Raw genomic sequence first — 22,096 nt, 5'->3', positions numbered from 1 at the left:
ATAAATACATAATGTTTATTCCTAATGCAGGATATTAACCATCCCAAAACACTAGAGTGTGATAACGTATTTCTCAAACAATGTCATTCTTACGTTATAATTTTTATAAAATGCGATTTTAATTGGGACAAATCGTGAAACTAAACTTCGTGGAATGTGCAAAGATATCTTTGCCGTTACAAATATGTACGTAGTAATACGTTTCGTCACAAGCTCGGTGACACGGTTTTCTACTGATCACTCAATTGACTGCGTTTTGCCATCTGGTTCCCAGGAGTTTTTTTATGTTAAAGCACGTATTGCTCTCAACAAATCTTAGCTTAGTAAAACGAACTCGTGTGGAACTTCATAAACCTTTCATTAACCTTTTCAACGTCAAATGCGCTTTAATGTACGGTACGAAACCTGGATTCCGCTAACACTGACAGTCGGTCGGGGAACTGGTGTTGGTATCTCCGTAAGCCTATTCACTCAATCCAGCATTACCAGACATGCATTTTCTTGGATCAAAGCACTAACAGTATCGTCACCATGGCCGTCAATCCGGACACGAACGCTCATGTTGCCATGTTTGTTTACAATGTGAAAAAGATCCCTAAAATTTGCATATGACCGCTCTAATTTGCATCGATATCCATATATGACCCAACAGATACCGAAAATATCCGTTGGCTTTATTCTGCCGAAAACGCTATCCATTGTATGATAAAACAAATATATCAGCATGATATAATCTATGCCACTACGATCCCTGGGAAAGCAGACCCGTTACAACAGATATTCATATGCACAATTTACGAAGCATATGAAATTGTTTCCATGCAAACTGTACAGGCATCCAGTTATGAAGAGAACGTTGTTACAAATATTGCACACATGATCACCGTTTGCATGGAATAATACGTTGTAATCTGTGCCATGTATGAACTATGTAATCAAGTGGTTTACAAAGATTATAATAGGTTATTAATGACATGTATGGATGTTGTGATCTGCAAGTCATTCAATATCATGTCAACAGTTTCATTGTCTGATACATATATTTCATTTCAATATCAAATGTTCTCGTCACGATATGGCTGAAATATTGCCGATGTGACGTTAAATATTTACTCACTCACTCATTCATTATCTGAGGAACAGGTGTTAATCATTTCATGGTCCATCAAGTAAAGAATGTCCCTACGTTACACTGTTCACTGTTTCAAGATAATAAAGAGAAGCCATTTACAAGCATCTAATACAGCGAACGTGATTTTGCAGATGCGCGCCATGTTACGCTCCATGCTCAGAGGGAACCGCTGAATTTCACATCTCCTAACTACCCACGCAACTACAGCAAGTATGTAGAGACATTCCTGTTCATTTTACGAATGATCTGCTCACCAGAATGAGTGATGATGAATACCCCACAAATTCATATCTGTTGATGAATGCTTCTTGTAATATGTTGATCCTTGACTTGTAAGCAATGCAGAATTAATGTAATCAAGTGATATTTGACATAAATGTCATGTTTATATGTTAAGGTTTACACATGACAAGTTGCTTTAGTCCCAAATGCCATTATTTTACAGCCATGACAACTGTTATTGGGACATCTATCCTGAAACAAGCGGCTACAGGGTTGTGCTCGAAATGGTGTATTCCAATATCGAAAACTCACCTTCCTGTGAATATGACGTCCTTACAATTACGTCATTAATAATGGTAAAATAGTTGTATTACATTAGAAACTTCATTTATTTATTTATTATTATTTATCTATTAACTACTATTATATCTTCATACATTTTTTTTTTTTTGACCCGTGAAGATCCGGGGTAGAATAGGTCTTCAGCAACCCATGTGCTTGCCATAAAAAGGCGACTATCTTGTCGTAAGAGGCGACTAACGGGATCGGGTGGTCAGTTTCGCTGACTTGGTTGACACATGTCATCGGTTCCCAATTGCGCAGATCGATGCTCATGCTGTTGATCACTGGATTGTCTGGTCCAGACTCGATTATTTACAGACCGCCGCCATATAGCTGGAATATTGCTGAGTGCGGCGTAAAACTAAACTCACTCACTCACTCATACATTTTTTATATTATTGGAGTTATTTATCTAGCAAAAACTTATATGATCACTGTGGTGCATCAAGGAAGGAAAATAAATGAAAGACTGTGAAAGCTGAAGTAGTTTCAAAGCAATTAAGATTACTGATTCGGAAACACATTTTATATTTTTATGGTTGTAACAATCAATATTTATAAACAGTCCAAAGTTCAGGAACAACAAAATTATTCCTGACATTTTGTCCACCCAGGTAATGAAAGTGAAGCTGATTCGTATCGAATCTGTGGAGAAACCAGATGGAATATTCTCACCCAAGAAGACCAACATTTCCATGCAGTTTTCAAGACCGATAGCACTGGAACCAGAAGTGGTTTTCTGATTAGATACTATGAAAAGAATGGTGAGTAAAGTCACGACCCTGGCTATGCAGCGTCAAACTAAAATCGTTACTGCATGCACCGTAGATCCTCTAAATTAGACACCTGTTGATTGTCTCCATTTCTCCCTTGACACGATACTTATATGGGCATGAACCAATAAGTACCAGCAGACGTGGTCAGTAATATGAATTTGGGTCTAGTGTTTTCAGTTGTTTGAATGGTCAAAATCGGGGATTAGTCAACACATCAAAACATACTTGAACCACTTCAAAACACAAAATAATCATCCAGTGAAGATCTCTCAAACATTATTCAAAACGAAGCAGTTCTTGCAGTGATGGCGTGTTTCATTCGTTTGATAACGTAGATTCGATAGTGCTGACTTGACAAACTTTAACATGCATGATTCTTACATCACATCGTTGAATCTTTCAATATCAGTAAAAAATACAAAGTTGCCCTGGATGATCTTTATGAATCTAACCGGTGGTACAAATTGTTGTCTTGTCACAACCAGGTACCAGAAACTGTGGTGTACCTCTCGTAGCAACTTCTGTCGGAAAGACATTTACTTCGCCTGGATACCCAAACACATATTTCCTGTGAGTAACTTAATTACTGTATCGGTTAAAAGAACCCGTAAATCCATAAATCATGTGAGTTGGCGAGTCGGATTTATATGAAGCTGTCAACAATATTTTACTTCATACCTAGTCATGCGTATTAAGTAGACAATCATGTACTTTTATGTGTGAATCTTTCGAACCATTCGGCAACATTATATGCATCATTAGTGTGGCGCTTAACAACATATGGGTTTGTTTGCAGGCGTCAGACTTGTACCTGGACTATTACAACAGAACATCAAAACCAAACCATTCAACTGGACACCATGGACTCGGTACTTCCGAACGTCTCCTCTCGTGGAACTTGTAACACGGATTACGTCACTGTATACAACGGTCAATACGGCAAGTAGAGACGTGTACATGCTTGTTCATTGTGCCAAAGAATGAATGAATGAGTTTAGTTTTACGCCGCACTCAGCAAAATTCCAGCTACATGGCGGCGGTCTGTAAATAATCGAGTCTGGACCAGACAATACAGTGATCAACAGCATGAGCATCGATCTGCGCAATTGGGATCTGTTGACATGTGTCAACCAAGTCAACGAGCCTGACAACCCGATCCCGTTAGTCGCCTCTTACGACAAGCATGGGTTACTGAAGATCAATATTCTAACTCGGACCGTCACGGGTCTTATGTCATAGACGGTATGATGATGATGACTTTAGAGATACTGTTTCACTGTTTGTACAACGACATTCTACGTAGTCAATCAAGCGGACATTTTAGTTACTGTCTCTGCAAAGTTCTCCGTTAAATAATTGTAAAAAGGTAAAAGGTATCTTGACTCACACCTCTCTAGTTAGAGTATTTTAGATTTAATTACTAGTTTTAAATTTCTATCTGTGATACACTAGTTGTTTTACTGCCCTTCGTTGACAGATCTTTATAATTTAACTTATTATTCATCTATAACTTGATTTAGTCACGATATGGCTAAAAAAATAATGCCAAAGTGACTTTACATTTTAACTCACTCACTCACTTGACTCACAAACAACAAACGGAATCACTGTTAAACTGTAAACTATCGCGAAAGAACAGGGCATCTGGCATGTAGAAATGAGCCCCAACACAAGAGGGAATCACGGTCAGTACCCAGTGTGCCCACCTGGTGCATTAATGCTGACCTGGCATCTTCACTTCGCTGAGGCCACTAAACATCTATGACAATCCTGTGGAAGATTATCTCATCTAAGAGGAGGCATTTGGCGGCATTTATGCAGCATTGTTTTTGGCATTTGTGTTCAGTGGGTGACAAATGGGGGGATCGGGCGGGCCAGGATAACACATGAAGGTTGTTCTTATTAAGATACTGCTGTGCAACTCGAGAAACATCACGCCAGGTCCTTTGTGTTCTGAAAACGGTAAAGAGGTCATTTGCAAAATCTGATCTTGGTACTTCACCCCATTCCAGGTCCACTCAAAGACCAGTGTACTTGGTACAGCTGTTATATCACCCCAGATCATAACGTCCCGACCTCCAAAACAATACCCACCAAGAGCAGAAGGCCTGTAACGTTCATGGGTCCTGTCGTATGCTCGGTGAAGAAGTAAATGGCACTCTTAGGAGTACAGAACCTTCCTAAGCTCACTCACCACGAAATGTTGTCTGCCCCAACTTTGATGCCTTTGATGACGTTTATGTCGATGTTATGGCGTCAGTTTGCACGGATGTCGTAGACGAGAATGCACGCCTGTTGCCAGGTATGCTACAGGCTGTAAGGGTTGCTCGACGGAGCCTTTTTCGGAAGAGCGTGGTTCGAATTCATTGTTTTAATACCTCTCCATCTGTCATTTCCCCGCCGGAGGCGTGGCGTGTCGAATTGGTTAAAGAACGATGAATGGAGATATTGTTTTCTGATTTCTGCACTTCTGAAGAAGTGGAAATTATTAGCGTCTGGTTGCCTGGCATTTAAAGATTAAGAATGGTGGTCATTTCTCTCGACTCTTTCATGCTTCTTGAAAATTACATGGAATTCGAACAACAACAGTTAATTTGCGTTTCGTCGAATAATTTAGCACACTCGTTCCCTGGTTCAAAATCCAAAAATCTATTCACAAGGTTACCAATGAAAACAGTTTATGTCACAATTCATTTTGCCTATGAGTGTCAAATAGTAAGCCTTTATATGAAAAGCAGACTGTCCTCACGTTTGCAAAAGCCATGGTTGTTGGTCTACGTTAGTTTTGTATCATGGTAATCAAAGTTCGGAGAATTAAAGTTTTTGACATTGTTGATAATATAATGTTCTATAATAGGTCCAAACCAGCTCGGCATTTTCTGTGCCAACCAAAGACCCGTTGTTAACAGCGGTGGGAACTCCTTGGAAGTTCGTCTACGAACTGATTCCTCACGAAACTACAAGGGCTTCAAAATGCTATATAAAGCTATGCCAGGTGCGTATGCATTAAGAAATTAGATAGGACCTTAGACTACAGTTTATAATTAAAGTTCTAATCTGCTTCTAAAATATATGTGTGATGGACCTTGCGCATTGGTTTAAATTACCTACTTTTTAGTTACATGACAAAATAATAGTTCTTTGTTTACTATTGAGGAACAGTTTTGGTTTCTAAACAAAATAGATTGAGGTCAAACACTTTGGTATAAATATACATAATTTGGCGTATATCGCTCAAAGGAGAACATGGAAAGAAATAATGGACAGTACGTTAATAGTTATGGCCACAAGAGCAAGGTGACTGTGGTGGTATCTTTATATTGTGCACATTAAAGGTCACTACATTCAAGGGGAGACGAGAATGTATGTATGATTTGACAAAATCTGCTTCCGAAATTTAAGTCAAAATTTCGGTATATATTAAAATCGTTTAAAGTTACATTTTTGAATCTCGATAGGCACGACGATTCTCTATTTTCAGCTGGTGATGAATTCCATAATTTAACAGTATATGGAAGAAAGGACCTCGCATAATTTATAGTTTTACAGTTTATCGTATGAAGATTTCAATCTTCGTGCAGATTATAACCAATGACATCTGATACTCTTGGCGGTACAAGGTTACAAAAATAACTTGACGTTGTATTATTGACCATTTTGTAAAACATAGTCAAGCGAAAGAGTCGTCTTCTACGACACAACGGGTGACAATTAGTTTCTTAATGTTCTAATGTGACTGAAATCACAGTGATCTGGGTCATGTTGAAAGAATGAAACAATGAATGAATCATTTTGGAAGACATTATTTTTTGTTGTTGCATTTTCCTACAGAAATCAGTGTCGTTTGATTGCCATGAGAAATTTGTTTGGAAGTCTTTTACATTAATTCGTTATAAGATAACCTTGAAAAAAGAATCGTTGAAATTAGTGTTTTCTGGCATGTAATAAATTAATTTGGGATGTACGAATTTATCTTGGTTGATGAAAAAGTACGACCGAAAATTATACAGTTTAGACTGCATAGAAACTTTTGATGGTGTTAGTATTACTCATATTTCTATTAAATTCCTGCAAGAGTAGTAAATGCAAAATAATAATGGAAATTATAACCGTTTAATTTGCTAACAACAAGAGAGCAGGATGAACTGAATAAGATGCCCGACAAATTCTGAATTGTCATAATTACTAAGAATTGTATCAACATACTAGGCTTTCAGAGAATTAAGACTACAAAATCATGTTAACATTTACTTGAGGCAAGTAAGACTAAATTACCAACATTAAGGCCTTACAATAAAAAAAACACATTTGCCCAACCCTAATGTCTTTACTATTTATTTGCCACCTTTCTGGAGAGTTTAGCCAAGGCGTTTGCCTTTAATTAAAATGTCTTGGTGCATAACAAACATAGCAATATGTTTCCCTCAGTTTCCTTCAACCAGCAACACACCTCTACACCACCACCAAACCTCATACCCCTCCATCCGTGACAATCACACACACGCACGCACATGCGCGCACGCACACACACACACACAAAAAACCACGCCGTCTCCTTGGTAAAACAACAAAAAACAAACAAAACTGTTACAATTGCTACTGTTCTCTATTGTCAGCAACAACGTGCAACGTCGCGCTTCTCGCAGGTTACAGTCCAATGGTGATTATCTCCCCTGGCTATCCAAACAACTACTTTAAGTAAGTAAAGAGTTATGATAATATGATGAAACTATCTGCATGATACACTTGAATACAGTTCGCCGAATCAAAATATGTATAAATATGTTGTATTATTATATATATAGATATGTTTCCGATGTTTAACCAATATGGACGAGGCGTGTGTTCTCTGTTAATATGTATTTCCCTTTCCTTGCAGTGGATTGGACTGTCGGTGGAGTATAAATGCGCCGATAGGGAGCATGATCGCAGTGAAAGTTTTGTTTCTTGATTTGGAAAAGGTGTCAACGTGCGTGGCTGATTATCTACTATTTACAGATGGTAGGTTAAGCTTGGGATGAATGTTTGTTTTTCTTGGTATTGAGTAATGTAATTGCAGCTAAAGTTCTTTGACATGAGACATCCATATTGTAACAGGACATATTTGTTTACGTTGTAAGGACGTACTTTGCAAAATAGGAGTTTAAATGAGATCGGAAGATTATCACGTTATTTTGTACTCTCTCTCTCTCTCTCTCTCTCTCTCTCTCTCTCTCTCTCTCTCTCTCTCTCTCTCTCTGTGTGTGTGTGTGTGTGTGTGTGTGTGTGTGTGTGTGTGTGTGTGTGTTGCCTGTGCTTCTGTGTTGGTTGGTCGGTTAGTGTATATGGGCTTGTGTGCTTTCTTCAACATCGCACAATATTTCACTTACGTAAAGCTGTATTTAATTGAATCTAGGTTGTTGACTAGTACAGTATTGCACTCTATAATGTCTCAGATATACGTCGGATACTTAATGCTTAAACTGTAGATGAAGAATGTTTTGCGAGTGACGACCAACAGACGTTTTTGCGGCATGATATTTTTGCGCCTTGCCCAATTCTCTAAAATAAATTGTAACTGAAAGTTCTACCTAAAGTTAATCCAATCACAACTTAAAGGTTGCCGCTAATTTTGGACTGAGCTCAGTAGAGTACTGTGTTTGCAATCAGTGATGTTTTCCTAAAAACAACACACGCTCCACAGGCCAGATTAGCTTAAAACAGTGCCAAGGAATTTTATTCATTGGAATGCCTCTATTAAATTGTTGGACTCAAAAGCAAAGTATAAATATTGTGTCAACTTTTAAATAGTCATACACCTCACAATCATGTTGAAGTTTGTTACTGTTACCAAGCTCCAGCCGTTAGGTTTACCAGACCCGTCGAAGGCGTTCAGTGTTCATTTCTTAAATTATGAAGCATGTTTCTTTTATTGGGGAATCACAATGACTGTCTTATTGACTGACTGTCTGTCCGTGGATTACTGCAGATGAATGAGATCAGCGACATGATCAATGTAGTCCACGTCGCGGATGATGTTGTTGAGGAGGTTGTCTTTGAGCACCTGTGCGCTTGCCATTTTGATAATGAAAAATCACCGAGCACCCTTATATGGCATCTTTAAATTCATAGATTTAAATTTGATAGACGCTTGTTTTCTTTTATCTGTTCTAATGTAATTCCCTTGATTTTACATTTATTGTAGTTTCATTTCAGTTGTCTATTGTAATATTATTGTAGCGTCATGCACTACTCTTGGTGTTTTTACATTTCTAAAAAACAAGTCAACAGGATTCACTAAACTAAGGTATAATGGTAATGTGGGGTTAAGAACCAACACTCACTACTCGGCACGCTAATCTAGAGGACGGTAATCCGATGTTGAGTTAGCAATTACACATTTTTAGCTTTCGCGGGAGCCGTGCTAATTAACACTTATCAAAGGGGTACACAAAGTCCGTAGTCCAGACTACCAGTTGTCCGACTTCCATTTTTGTGGAAGCCGCGATGGCTGAGCGGTCTGGGCGTCCTACTTTGTGTGCTGGCGATTAGGTGCCTGACTCTGAGGGTGTGAGTTCGAATCCCAGATGGGACTCAACCCCCCAAAAGTACTAGAATCTTTACTTTACTGAAAAAGTGCAATCCCAACTTTTAACTCTCGGGAATAGGAACAACTGAAAATTAGCTTTCCCTGGGCATTACCAGGGGCAAACCTTTACTGTTAGGTGAATTGGATGAATTTGTTTCAGACCAACTAAATGAAATTCGGAAAGCGGATGGTATTGTAAACAGACATATTGCAATTGCCACAGCACGTGGTATTGTTCTAGCAACAATACTTAATTCAGGGATCAGTATTGTCGGCACCGATCATTGGGCTTGTTTGATGACACGCAATCAACCAGCCTTATTATCACAGCCCAGTCTTATTGTCACAGCACAGCCTTGTGGTCACCCGGATATATTGTCACCATCCAGCCTTTTGTTGCCACCATCCAGTCTTGTTGTCACCCAGCCTTTTTTCACAACCAGCCATTTCGTCACAGACAAACCTTACTCTCATCCAGCTTTGCTATCCCAACCAAGTCTGATTGTAACAGCCCAGCCTTATTGTCTCAGTTAGGCATTATTGTCAAAAGCCTTATTGTCACATAGCCTTATATGGCTGAAATATTGCCGATGTGACTATAAATTTGAACTCACTCACTCACATTGCCTTATTGCCACCCAACCTTATTGTCCCAATAAAGTGACATGAACTACATCACATGTACCTGAATTCTCAGTAGGAGTAGTGAGTTAAGATTTAAAGTCACATCGGCAATATTTCAGCCATATCGTGACTAAAACTAGTTCTAAATTTATAATACATACATATAATATATAAAACCCTGTCAACGAAAGACAGTAAAAGTACTAGCTTATCACAATTAGAATTAAAACTAGCGTGGAAAGTTTAAAAATAATGGCACTATTTGGACAATACAATATAAAATGAGGCTAGAGATCGCCAACAACAGAAGGTGAGTGAGTGAGTGAGTTAAGATTTAAAGTCACATCGGCAATATTTCAGCCTTATCGTGACTAAAACTAGTTCTAAATTTGTAATACAGACATATAATATATAAAACCCTGTCAACGAAGGACAGTAAATATACTAGATAATCACAGCTCTCAATATAAAACTAGCGAACAAAGCTAAAACATTCCAATTAAGAAGACAATACAATATAAAAATGGGCTATAGATCGCCAACAACTGAAGGTAGATCACCATACTAGGGACCATGGGGACTTACAGTGCCTTTGCTACCTGCATGGACCCTAGTTGGATTTACACCATCCCTTCAGCTGCTGGCGATTGTAAGAAATGTTAGCCAAAATTAAAATGACAAAAATGCGACGTTTAAAAATCCTGGCAAGTTTAAATGGACTTGGAACATTTGGGGACTTACGTACCCTCTCAGTAGGAATTCCTGTACGAACATTTGATACGAACAAGCAAGATGAAAATATGAAGACCCCGTCACGGAAACGCGAAATCTACCTTCTGTTGCAATTATCTAAAACATGTAATCGGGAAAGGCTCATATTAGGAACATATTATCATTTATAATTGACGATGATGGTGTAGTGTATGGCAAAGAGTTGTATTTCTAACAGTCTAACTACAGTCAAACACTGATGTATCGAACATACGAATGCAAATGTTGTTCCCGTATATCGTCAGTATTCATTTTCCCGTTACTGTTGTACTGAAACTCGGTTACGAATACTTCACTTCGTTGACTTCATACTGTGGAGAATGTTGTTTGATTGTATACTGAAGACATCGCAAAACTGTACAAATAAACCTTTATTCATTATATGTAATTAACGAAAGATGCACAATTTATACATTTCTGTTTAAGGTTCGTCGATCTATGATCCCCAGCTGGCAAAGATTTGTGAACGTACGTCAACTACCATCACCAGCTCTAGTACCTATATGACCATCATATTCCACTCAGACAGTACTGTCACAGGAGGAGGCTTTCGTTTGCAGTACTCATCTGGTAATAATCTCAGAACTGCTTTTAACTTTTACGAAAGTGATCAAAGTCAATGTCTGATTCTTGTCTTCATTGGGAAAATATGCATTCCTGATGACCAGAAACATATAATTTCCTGATGCCCTCAAAAACATAATTTCCTCACGACCACAGAGACACATTGTAAGAAAACCTTTTTCTGTCGTTAGGAGATGGGGATACTTAATAGTGCTTGGGTCTGGCATTGCCGATAGAGACATGATATTAACTTGATCCCTTGTTAAGGCAGCGCGGGGAAAATCACATTTTAACCTCTGAGTCACGTCTTCAGTTGGTGTTGCGAAACAAGAAAGACGTAATATTTTATGAATGCATAGGGCACACTCACTTATGCAGGTGTAGAAAATCTACAAAAGAGAATATATTTATCGATCTTCAATCAAAAATGTATTTTGCATGATCTTTCCTAACTATTTCTGTAGTTAGATTTGATAAAGAAATCGTTTATTTGCCTCGTAAACTATAACCTACTCTACTGTTAATAACTCTGAAAGTATTGACCAACTGTCACCTTTATTGTGACTGAAATATTCATCGTTTCCAATTTGTGTTTATACAGATAGACCGCGTGATCTTAACTGTGGTAGTTCAATGCTCAGCGCCAGCAAATACTCCTGGAGATATTTGGCATCCCCTGGGTACCCAAACTACAACTACAACAAGTAAGTAGGTATAACTTCACCGTTCTTTGAAAAGCCGTTTGGATTACTCTCATGTTAATACAGTGACTCCTTCGTTCAAATGTTCTGTCCTGATCCTGCATCTTGACAAACACAGACCCTCACCCCACCCCATGCCCCACCCCTCCTCCCAAGGAATAACTTCATCCGTGTTGATTTCAGATGATCCAGACTTTGAAACATTTTAAGAGCCTTTTCGTTCACGCTTGAAGGTAATTTTGCAGCTATTGAGTAATTGGGAGCCTCATCAAGATGGGCATAGCCATACGCCCGAGAAAAGTGTGTTATATATCACCTTTCCTGGTGAGGAACGTTACGAAGGCGAAATGTTTTAAATCTTGTCACATTCATTGTTTCAGGGTGTTGGTATTGGTGATAATTAACAGGAAGAACACACCAAATATTGATTGAGAGTGGTGTGAACAAAAGGCCCTTAGAACAGCTTAAACCTGTGTTGATGTAGCAAGATTTTGCGTGTTGTTTTGTTAGCTAACTGACTTGCCGCCCTCATACAGAGTTATATTTCATCTAATCTGTTCGTTTCTTTCTTAAAAGTGACATGTACTGCACGTGGACAATCTCTGCGCCTGTTGGATGTAAAGTAAAGGTTGACGTTCAGACTATTTCTATGGAAGTCGATACATCTTGTTCTAAAGACTACGTGCTCTTCACAGATGGTAAGAACAATGTTCCTTAAACCAAAGTAGATCAGTATACATTTTATCATATTTCCCTTCGAATTGCATTGGTTTGCAATTATCACTGGTCAATAATTAGTATTCATAGTCTCAAGTTGGCTTCAGTGTTTCTACCATGAGTATCTTTTTTAACCGACAACACAATGGTTCTTTGTATTTTTTCAAGGTTCCACGGCTTATGCCACTCAGTTGGGTAAATACTGTAGTGACGTCACCGGCTACATCATCAGCTCCCGCAACGCCATGACCATCACTTTCAGCACTGACAGTTCTGTCACAGACAAAGTATTTTCTCTGAAATACATTGCGTGGAAGAAAGGTGCTTAAGTTTATATTGATGTGAATGCCTTTCGTCTTTCGTGACCTAACGTATTGAAACTCATTTCTTCCCAAAATTGCTTTCAAATCAGTTGAAGAATATTATGCTGTTGATCTGGAAACAATGTTTGGAAAACCTCGTTGAAACATTATGTGGTTTTGGTTTATGTTTAAGCTGATGCTTGACATGTTAGTTTGGCCTTATGTAAATGTGTCCTTATGTGTCTGGTCCAGGCTCGATTGCTTACAGACCACCAAAATATATGAAAAATGTTTGAGTGCCACGCTAAACAACAAAAAAACAAATGTGTAAAAAGGAAACTGATTGCCTCCCTCAGAGAAAAAAGTATATCTTAAGTAAGTTTTCTTACGTAAATCCCGCAACATTCAAAGTCAATGTAAACTAACCTCTTTTTTAATCTTTAATGAATGGATAGTTCAATTTAAAACAGCGGAAGGGATGATGTAAATCGAGCTGGGGCCCAAGCAGGAAGCAAAAGTCCCCATGGTCCCTAGTATGGTGATCTACCTTCAGTTGTTGGCAATTTATAGCCTGGTTTTATATTGTATTGTCGTGTATAGTTAAATGTTTTAGATTTGGTTACTAGTTTTAAATTTCTACCTGTGATAATTTAGTTATTTTACTGTCCTTCTTTGACAGGTTTTAATAATTTACCTTTAATATATATTTATCTATAACTTGATTTAGTCACGATATGGTTGAAATATTGCCAAAGTGACTTTAGATTTTAACTCACTCACTCACTTAAGTAAGCTTTCAAGTGTATTTTTACACTTTTTTATATTTTCCTGAATTGAAACCAGCAATGGGGTATGCAAAATCCACTGAGGCAGAAGAACACAGTGGACTCATTTGTGTTGCGTTATACAAGACAACTCACAGTATTATTCCACAGAGCCATCAATATATAAACATCTCTGAAAGAATGAAACTTGAACTGCGCTAAACCTTTTGTGGAAGTTTATTATGTGTGAAAATAGTACATTTATTGTACCATCATATTCTTCCATCTGAAAGGGGAGGACAAGAGTTGCATGTATCCTAACTCTGTTATATTATTTGTATGTATGTCACTAAGGTGCTAGTCAAACATGTCTTGCTTGACTGTATTGATTTTGACATCACAAGGGATAAATATTTTAATGTCAAAACAGTGAAGGATCTTTTAAGTGTTAATTATCATTTAATCATTGAATTTTTAAAAGAAATAGAATTGCTAGATAAACTGTGATTAATATTTTGTAAATAGATATGTATTTTATTACTGGTAGTTTAGATGAGTAACTTAGATTGTTAGTGGCTGTACCCTCAAAGGGTAAAAGTACTGTAAAATTATTGTCCTCCTGAGAGGGTACGTAAGTCCCAAAACTTTCAAAGTAAGATGTAAATTTACCACATTTTAATCGTAGTATTTTTGTTCTTTTAACGTTCGGCTAAATTTTCCTACAATCGCCAGCGGCTGAAGGGATGGTGCAAAATCCAGCTAGGGTCCATGCAGATAGCAAAGGTACTGTAAGTCCCCATGGTCCCTAGTATGGTGATCTACCTTCAGTTGTTGGCGATCTATAGCCTATTTTTATATTGTATTGTCCCAATAGTTCTATTAGTTTTAAACTTTCCACGCTAGTTTTAATTCTAATTGTGATATTCTAGACGTTTTACTGTCCTTCGTCGACATGTTTTTATAATATACATATATTCCACTTCAATGTCAAATATTTTTCGTCACGATATGGCTGCAATATTGCCGATGTGACGTTAAATAATAACTCACTCACTCACTCACTCACTAAGGTGCTGGCTACACTTTTGTGTATATTTGTGGTCCGGAAAACTGTTAAAAGCATAGCTGTAATGCTAAGAAAGATATTGGACATGGTATGTATTTTTACAAAATCAAACATCTAATCCTCTGAATAAACACATCAACATATCAAACCACGTCAATATATATAAAAAAATCATTGACTATTTTCAACAGTAAACCTGATATATGTACTTATTATGAAAGGTTAACTTACTATACCATCCCTTTTGTAGACCTTCAAATAGTGAGCTGATTCGTGTCTCCTAGAACATCATCAAAGAGAGGCGGTGAGGTAGCCTTGTGGTTTAAGCGTTCGCTCGTCATGCCAAAGACACGGGTTCGATTCCCCACTTCAGTAAATTAGTGAATCGCATTTCTGGTGTCCCCGTCTTGATATTGCTGGAATTTCGCTAAAAGCGTCGTGAACGTATACCCACTGATCATCACATAAACTCCACATGTGGAAGAAGAACTGTTTGATATCACTTGTTTCAGGGTGTGGCGAAGATGATACGATAAGCTATGGGACAAAATACATTGAATCACCGGATTATCCTCTATTCTATCCCGAGTAAGTATACGGCACACATTTTAGGATAAACACGGCCACACAGAGGTGAAAACCTGGGGGATAACACCACAACGAGCATCGTGCTTATTATTTGCTATCACTTCAAAAACAATATTATGAATCTTTCGTTTCTCTCCATACGCATATTCATAGTTTGCACATCGTTTTCTTATTCATATCCCAAAGAAGAGAAGGAAATACACAAACAATCCTGATAATTGAAAAGGAACAATATATGACAGATATGATTTATTTTTAAAAAAGGCAACATCTTTGACAGGCATTAGTCGGAGGAGTAAGGAAGTATAACAATGCATAAATGAACAGCTTCTATATTAATAAGGAAGTTGTTCATCCATATAATGTTGTCTTTCCTTAAATTAAATCAGACAGACATATCGAGGTTGATCACCACTCCGGGATAAGGTATTCATACTATGGTATGAAGTGTATCAGGGTACATTTTAATTTCCAGGGTGGAAACTGAAAGTTTGTAGTCAGCTAACCCCTTTACTTCATATGACTTTTTGAAGCATAAGAATTGCTATGCCTGTGATGTTTATGCTATAATTTGTTTCAACGCCTGTGCCGAAACTCATTTCTTTCCATGTGTACATGCGGAACACATGGTTAATACTGAGATCCATTTCAATTTTAGCAATGCGGACTGTGAGTGGACAATCAGCACATCCATTGACGGATATGTAATCCATGTTGAAGTGGTGTATTTCAACATTGAGCACGACAGCACATGTTCCAATGATTATGTACAGCTCTATGATGGTAATGGCTTAAGATTAATCATGTATATCCTAGTAATGAGTAAAAGAGACAATTGCCTCAATTATATTCAAGCTGCGCCCTTTTCGTCAAAGGAGAAAACCTCCTCGACCAGTGTGACTTCGGTATTTCCTCCAGTTTTAAGCTGACACGTTGTTAACCGGATATGCTGTCCACGTTGAAAACACAGGTCTTGCTTAACAGCCTTATTTGGATAATCAAGTTTTGTGATCTCTCTGAACTCGCTTGAGATTATCGAGCATTTATATATATTTTTACAATAATTACAGCTGATGTTATTATAATTGAGGCACATAGCAAAGTAAAATAGTCATTTGGAATAAGTAAATGTCATCCCCAAACAAGAACAAATTAAAGACTTTTTAAAGCAATGTATCGCCTAACAAATGACATTATCTCATGATTGGTTTTATTGTCATAATCTTCTGACATGTTCTGTCAATAGCCACGACTTTTGAAAACTCGATCGGTCGATGGTGTGGAAGAGATGGGCCAAATACACAGACAACAGGGCAGACAATGAAGGTTAAATTCCACTCCGATGGTTCGACTTCTCTCACGGGATTTAAGTTGTCCTTTACGGCCGGCGAACCAACATCTGACTGTACGTGTTTCAGTTTTATTCGTTCATTTCAGAATGCACTGGGGTAGCCCAGAGGTAAACCCGTCCGCTCGTCACGCCGGAGACTCGGTTTCAATTCGTAACAATGTGTGAAACCCTGATTTGGTTTCCCCAACCTGATATTGCTGGAATATTGCTGAAAGTGGCGTGCAAATCGTACTCGCTCAAAGCAGCCTTAAAGCAAACAGACACACTGTACCATCTTGCCAGGGTATTAGGTCACGGTGTAGTAGGTGTAATTGCCGTTTCATCGTAATTGTCCTTCCACCTATGTCAGTTCAGGGTGACGTTAATCTAATGGTAGTTAATTCCTATATAGCTCAGCGTCATACTGGGATGTAAATGCGTTTATTAACTTTAGTTTAAAACACATCGGTTCCTATTTTGTAAACGAGAACCGCCTCCCTTGACGTTATGAACATCTACTACTGAAGTCTCTATAGCCAGGGCAATATCAGGCAGGTCAGGGGTTTCATTTGTTTTATGTTTTTTGTTATTTTGGGGGTGGGGAAGGGGGTGGTTTGTGTGTGTGTTTTTGTTTTAGGGAATTGTTTTTGTTGTTGATGTTATCTTTAGTTTTCGCTTTTTGTTTTGGGGGTTTGTTTTGTTTTACATTTGCTTTGTTTTCTTATTCAGTTTCTACGTCCACGAACATTGGAGCCATACTGGGAGGTGTATTAGGCGGTATCACAGCTGTAGCTATTGCAACCTGCTGCTACTGTGGACTTTGTTCCAGGAAGAAATCCAATCCCAACGGCCAACAGCAGCGGAACGGATCGTATGAAGGCACCGTCTCTTTCATCAGCATCCCCAGCAACCTTCAAACTACGCCTTCTCCACCTACTGCTCCTACTGTTTTGCCATTCATTTCCCCACCACCTCCTTCTTACGATGATGTTGTGAAGGATGATCCTCCACCGTATTGTCAGGCAGTCCCACTATCAGACATACAGCCTGTTGTGACGTCATCCGCTAGCTGTGCATCTCAATATCAAGGGATATATAATCCAGCAGGACCCATTTGAGAGTGACAGTTTTACATGACGTACATGTTTGTGTTCCTGGAGTCAACAAGGAAGAGTCTTCCTCCATATTAGTTTTCTTATTTGCAGGTTGGGAGAGGGTAGAATCATTCCATACCATACTTTTTGAAAATCTGCTGTTGATGATCATTTAATATGCAAAAGTTAAGCTCAGCAACATTACAGCCAATTTAAAAATAAAATCTATTTACCTGACTTTTTGCATATTGGCATTTTAATGAGACTATAGAATATCCCCCCCATTTTCGTGGAATCTTTTAATTTACCTCTGACATGATGTTTTCGTTCTGTAACGTATGCAGTGGTTTAGTTTCTAAAATGTTTGGGTTTTGCTTTATTCTGTGAGGAGAGGTGAAATTGGGTTTAACGTCGTGCTTGAGAATATTTCGCTCATATGACGACGTGCATGCGTGTGTATGTGTATGTGCGGCTGCTTGTACTAGCCCAGACTGAAGCTGGTTTTATAGTGCTAGCCCACTCAGATACCATGCCGCAGTGAAGCATGAATACCCCACTCAGACACATTATACTGACTCCGAGCCGACCAGTCCTTATTGTACCCATAAATGCCGAGCGCCAGGCAGGGACCAACAAGTACTATATTTTAACGTCTTATGGTATGACGCGGTCGGGGATCGAACCCGCGACCTTCCGCTCTCCGGGCGGACGCTCTAACCATTACACCACGGAGGCGGTGCTTTATTCTGTGAATAGTTCTACCAAATGTTGAGGATGCTGATGCTAATTGATGAATTTCTGAATATAAAAAAAACAACAACAGATGCCACGTATGCAAATGAAAGATCATTCATAGGCTGTATGCTTTTCAACAGAGATCGTCCCAAACCTGTGATGATTGTGAAAGAATACTACACAATGCCTCCTAGACAAAACAACCCAGAATATCCCCGTGGAGGCCGTTTGCTATTTTTTTAAAATGTTTTATTGCTTTTGCTTTTTTGCTCCCAATTGCGCAGATCGATGCTCATGCTGTCGATCACTGGATTGTCTGGTCCAGACTCGATTATTTACAGACCGCCGCCATATAGCTGGGATATTGCTGAGTACGGCGTAAAACTAAACTCACTCACTCACTCACTTTTGCTTTTTGCAATAAAATTATCTTTTATATCAAATGATGCATGTTTTCCATGTAGTGGTTATGATTATTATTATTAGAATATGATTTTATTATTACTTACATATTAGACACGTGCATATGTCCGATTACGCGGGGATATGCGTGTTTCTTCCTTTCGGTAAATGATAGACTTTACTGACGTTTTTACTTTGTTGGAATCGGAGAGCACGGGTGATAAGGAATCAAGTTCTTAGGAAATTTCCTTGTAAAGGACACTAGCGCTATCGTTGTCACTTCTTACATGGAATATAGAAGTGCAAAATAATACACATTCCTAACAACCGTACTCACAACAAGTGGCCTGCGAGAAGCACCCACCATTCACAAAAGTTGCCTAAATGTTGTAGGTAAGGGGGTTGAGCAGAAAATGGTACGGAGATGGTACGGTGTTCGCCATGTTTTTCATGCAACTCTTGCTACATGTGCTGTTCACAAAGACCAGCCCTATAAAATGCACCCCCAAACCTGGTTGAAACATTCACACTACAAGGTCAGCAGGATGCCGCGACTCACGACAGTTGAGAGGAACCAGGCGTTAGGAAGACTTGAAGCTGGCCACACTGCACACGCCGTTGCCAATCACTTCCAGGTACACGTTCGGACCATCTCAGGCTGCAGCAACGTTTCCGGGCAACCAACACCACAAATGATCGCCCCCATACTGGCAGACCAAGGGTGACCACAAGACGAAAAGACCTCCATGTTGTGTGACAGCATGTAAAGAATCCCTTCATGCAGTCATCCGAAACAGCACGCCAGACAATGGGAGCACACGGAAGACCAATGAGTACTGATACAGTACGCCGACGTCTTAACAGCAGGAACCTCCATTGCCGTAGACCCTACCGTTGAACTATCCTCACCCCTCGTCATCGGGGTGAACGTCTACAGTTTGCCCTACAACACCAAAACTGGCGAAACAGGCAATGGAGAACTGTTCTGTCCACAGATGAGAGTCGGTACAGCTTATCAAATGCTGATGGCAGAAGAAGAATATGGCAAAGACATGACCAGCGTTACTCAGACCAATGTGTTATGGAAAGAGACTCATGGGGAGATACAACGAACATGGTATGGGGTGGAATAGGCCTGAACTAGAGAGTGGGTCCTGTGGTGTTCCAGAACCGTTGTCCAGGGAGAGGAAATGGCATCACAGCGGTGGCCACATCGACCAAGCACTCAGACCCCACGTCATACCACATTGCGCACGTCACCTGAACAACATTTTCCTGCATGATAACGCTCGGGCCCCTACTGCCAGGACTACACGGGACTTCCTACAGCAGAACGGTGTATACATTATGCAGTGGCCAGTCCTTAGTCTTGATTTCAACCCATTTGAACATCTTTAGGATGAAATTCAGAGGAGACAGAATAATGTCATACCAAGGCCGAGCACAGCCGATTTATTGTGCCAGTCCTTTCTCGGAGTGTGGTTCCAGGTGCCAATGGCCTATAATGTTGAAACCTCGTTATAATATATTTCATTCATGTCGTACACTTGCTACAGTATTTCTTGTGCCTTTGGACCCAAATGTCTATGATAAAGATAAGTTATAAATGGTGGAGGGTTGTGGTGGCGGTGGGTGGTGGTGCGAAGTTGATCAATAGAGTTTTAAAGTTCTTCTCCGGAAAAGAGCACTACCACCAAATTCAGTCGAAGTCGAACTTGTTGCCATGGAAACACAAAATGATATTTTATTCAGAATTCCAAAAACTACCAAAAACCACCACTACACCAAGTCAAAATTGTTGCCATGGAAACGCAAATAATATGTTTTACACAGAAATTCAGAACTACCAAAAGGCACCAGTACACCACCAGATCTATCTCTGTGCCAAGTTTGGTGAAAAAATAGTGAACGGTTTTGAAGTTCTCCTCCGGAAAAGACGAATGTGCACGGACGGGCGGACGCAGGGACGGACGGGGCGCATTTTAATACAACAACCCGCCCACCACCACCACCACCCCTCCCCCACAACACACACACACACACACACACACACACACACACATACACACACACACACACACACGTAAAACCCGTTGCGGTGGATTAAAGCTAACTTAAGTAAAAACTTAAGTAAAAACTCAGACTAAAGTTTGTTTAGAGAAACGGGGCCTGACGTTCCGCACTGGATTAGTATTAAACAATGATAATTATAATCATTGATGGAAGAAAGTTGATCACTCATTGAAAAAAGTATACGGTTCAGATAAAAGTAAATAAATTTTACATTGTCTACATTTAAGTGCACTAGTGCTGTTATTTGGCAATACTCATGAAATGGTTTGGTAACTGTGCGAAGGGTACCAAGTAGTTAGAGAATGGGCGCGAACAGGACCTGTCTTCACTGCTCCATAACGTATCATACAAGTCCTGGTGTTCGACCTTGTGATACTGTCAGAATATTGTCAAAACAGATGTAACTCAGTACCAGTTACTTCACACGAATGAGTCATCAAGCAACTGCATTTAACGATAGTGTAAACCTGTATCAGGCATTATACCAAGGCTTGTTAAATATAAGTTTCATTTCAAACATTAGTGCTAACCTGCTGATCACAATCCAGCAAAGCACATTCTCTCAGGAACAACACATAAGAAAGCCCAACACTGACTGGATCACGCTGACCCACCAAACAATATTATTTCGTTATCTGGTATGGTTGTTTGCGTAGTCCCGGTGTCGGTGGTTACTACCGCCTTGAAGTCGATAAAGGTCACACCCCTAGTGTGTGTGTTGCAATGTATTCATGTTCTTTTTTGGAGCGTTCCCTTCCTGATAGGGTGTAGACAAAAGAAATCTCTAAAACAGGTCTTAGTTACATTGTGAGCTTGATCTACTCATGTCCGTCTTGCATTAGAGCTTTCAACGGCAACAGGAAGCCATTATGAGCATACCTTGTTTCTTCGGAATATGTGTGTTGTTGTTGTTGTTTGGACCGCTGTTCTCAGGTGAGTGTGACATATATTCGTTGTGACATATATTCTATATGTTAACTTCTTTGAGAGGCATTTAGAAGTTGGAGCAGTAAGGAAGGATAACAATTTATCATCCAAAACTGTGTTCCACAGGAGATATCGCTAGTGTGAGATCAGGCGATAGATAGATAGATAGATATTCTTTATTTCCTCCAACTGAATGAAGATTACAATGTGTGGTAATAATATATTTTACATCAAATGATTAAGATAGGTTATTGATAGAGTCACAAATGTTCATATACATACAACTGTTTTAGCAAGTATCGCCATTTCCTTATAAAATGGCTTACATTAATTATTACTTTTGCCCATACATCTCTTTCTAGTTCCATTATGCACGCAATTGGACATCCACCAAGTAA

General features: G+C 39.1%; 2 protein-coding genes across 2 annotated transcripts in view; both read left to right on the top strand.

Annotated features, from left to right (window-relative positions):
* The window catches only part of LOC124276077 (cubilin-like), a 165,742-nt gene that overhangs the window by 41,637 nt on the left and 102,009 nt on the right, over nt 1-22,096 (top strand). The gene's annotated exons all lie outside the window — the stretch shown is intronic.
* LOC124276081 lies at nt 16,009-17,867 on the top strand. The gene is made up of 3 exons (XM_046711740.1): nt 16,009-16,107; nt 16,384-16,542; nt 17,197-17,867. The coding sequence occupies exons 2-3, from the start codon at nt 16,458-16,460 to the stop codon at nt 17,583-17,585; spliced, it is 474 nt and encodes a 157-aa protein (XP_046567696.1). The 5' UTR covers nt 16,009-16,107; nt 16,384-16,457; the 3' UTR covers nt 17,586-17,867.

Source organism: Haliotis rubra, unplaced genomic scaffold (assembly GCF_003918875.1).
Source record: "Haliotis rubra isolate DU_JTF1 unplaced genomic scaffold, ASM391887v1 Scf205, whole genome shotgun sequence".
Classification (NCBI taxonomy): Eukaryota; Metazoa; Mollusca; class Gastropoda; order Lepetellida; family Haliotidae; genus Haliotis; species Haliotis rubra.
This window is presented reverse-complemented; position numbering and strand designations above follow the sequence as displayed.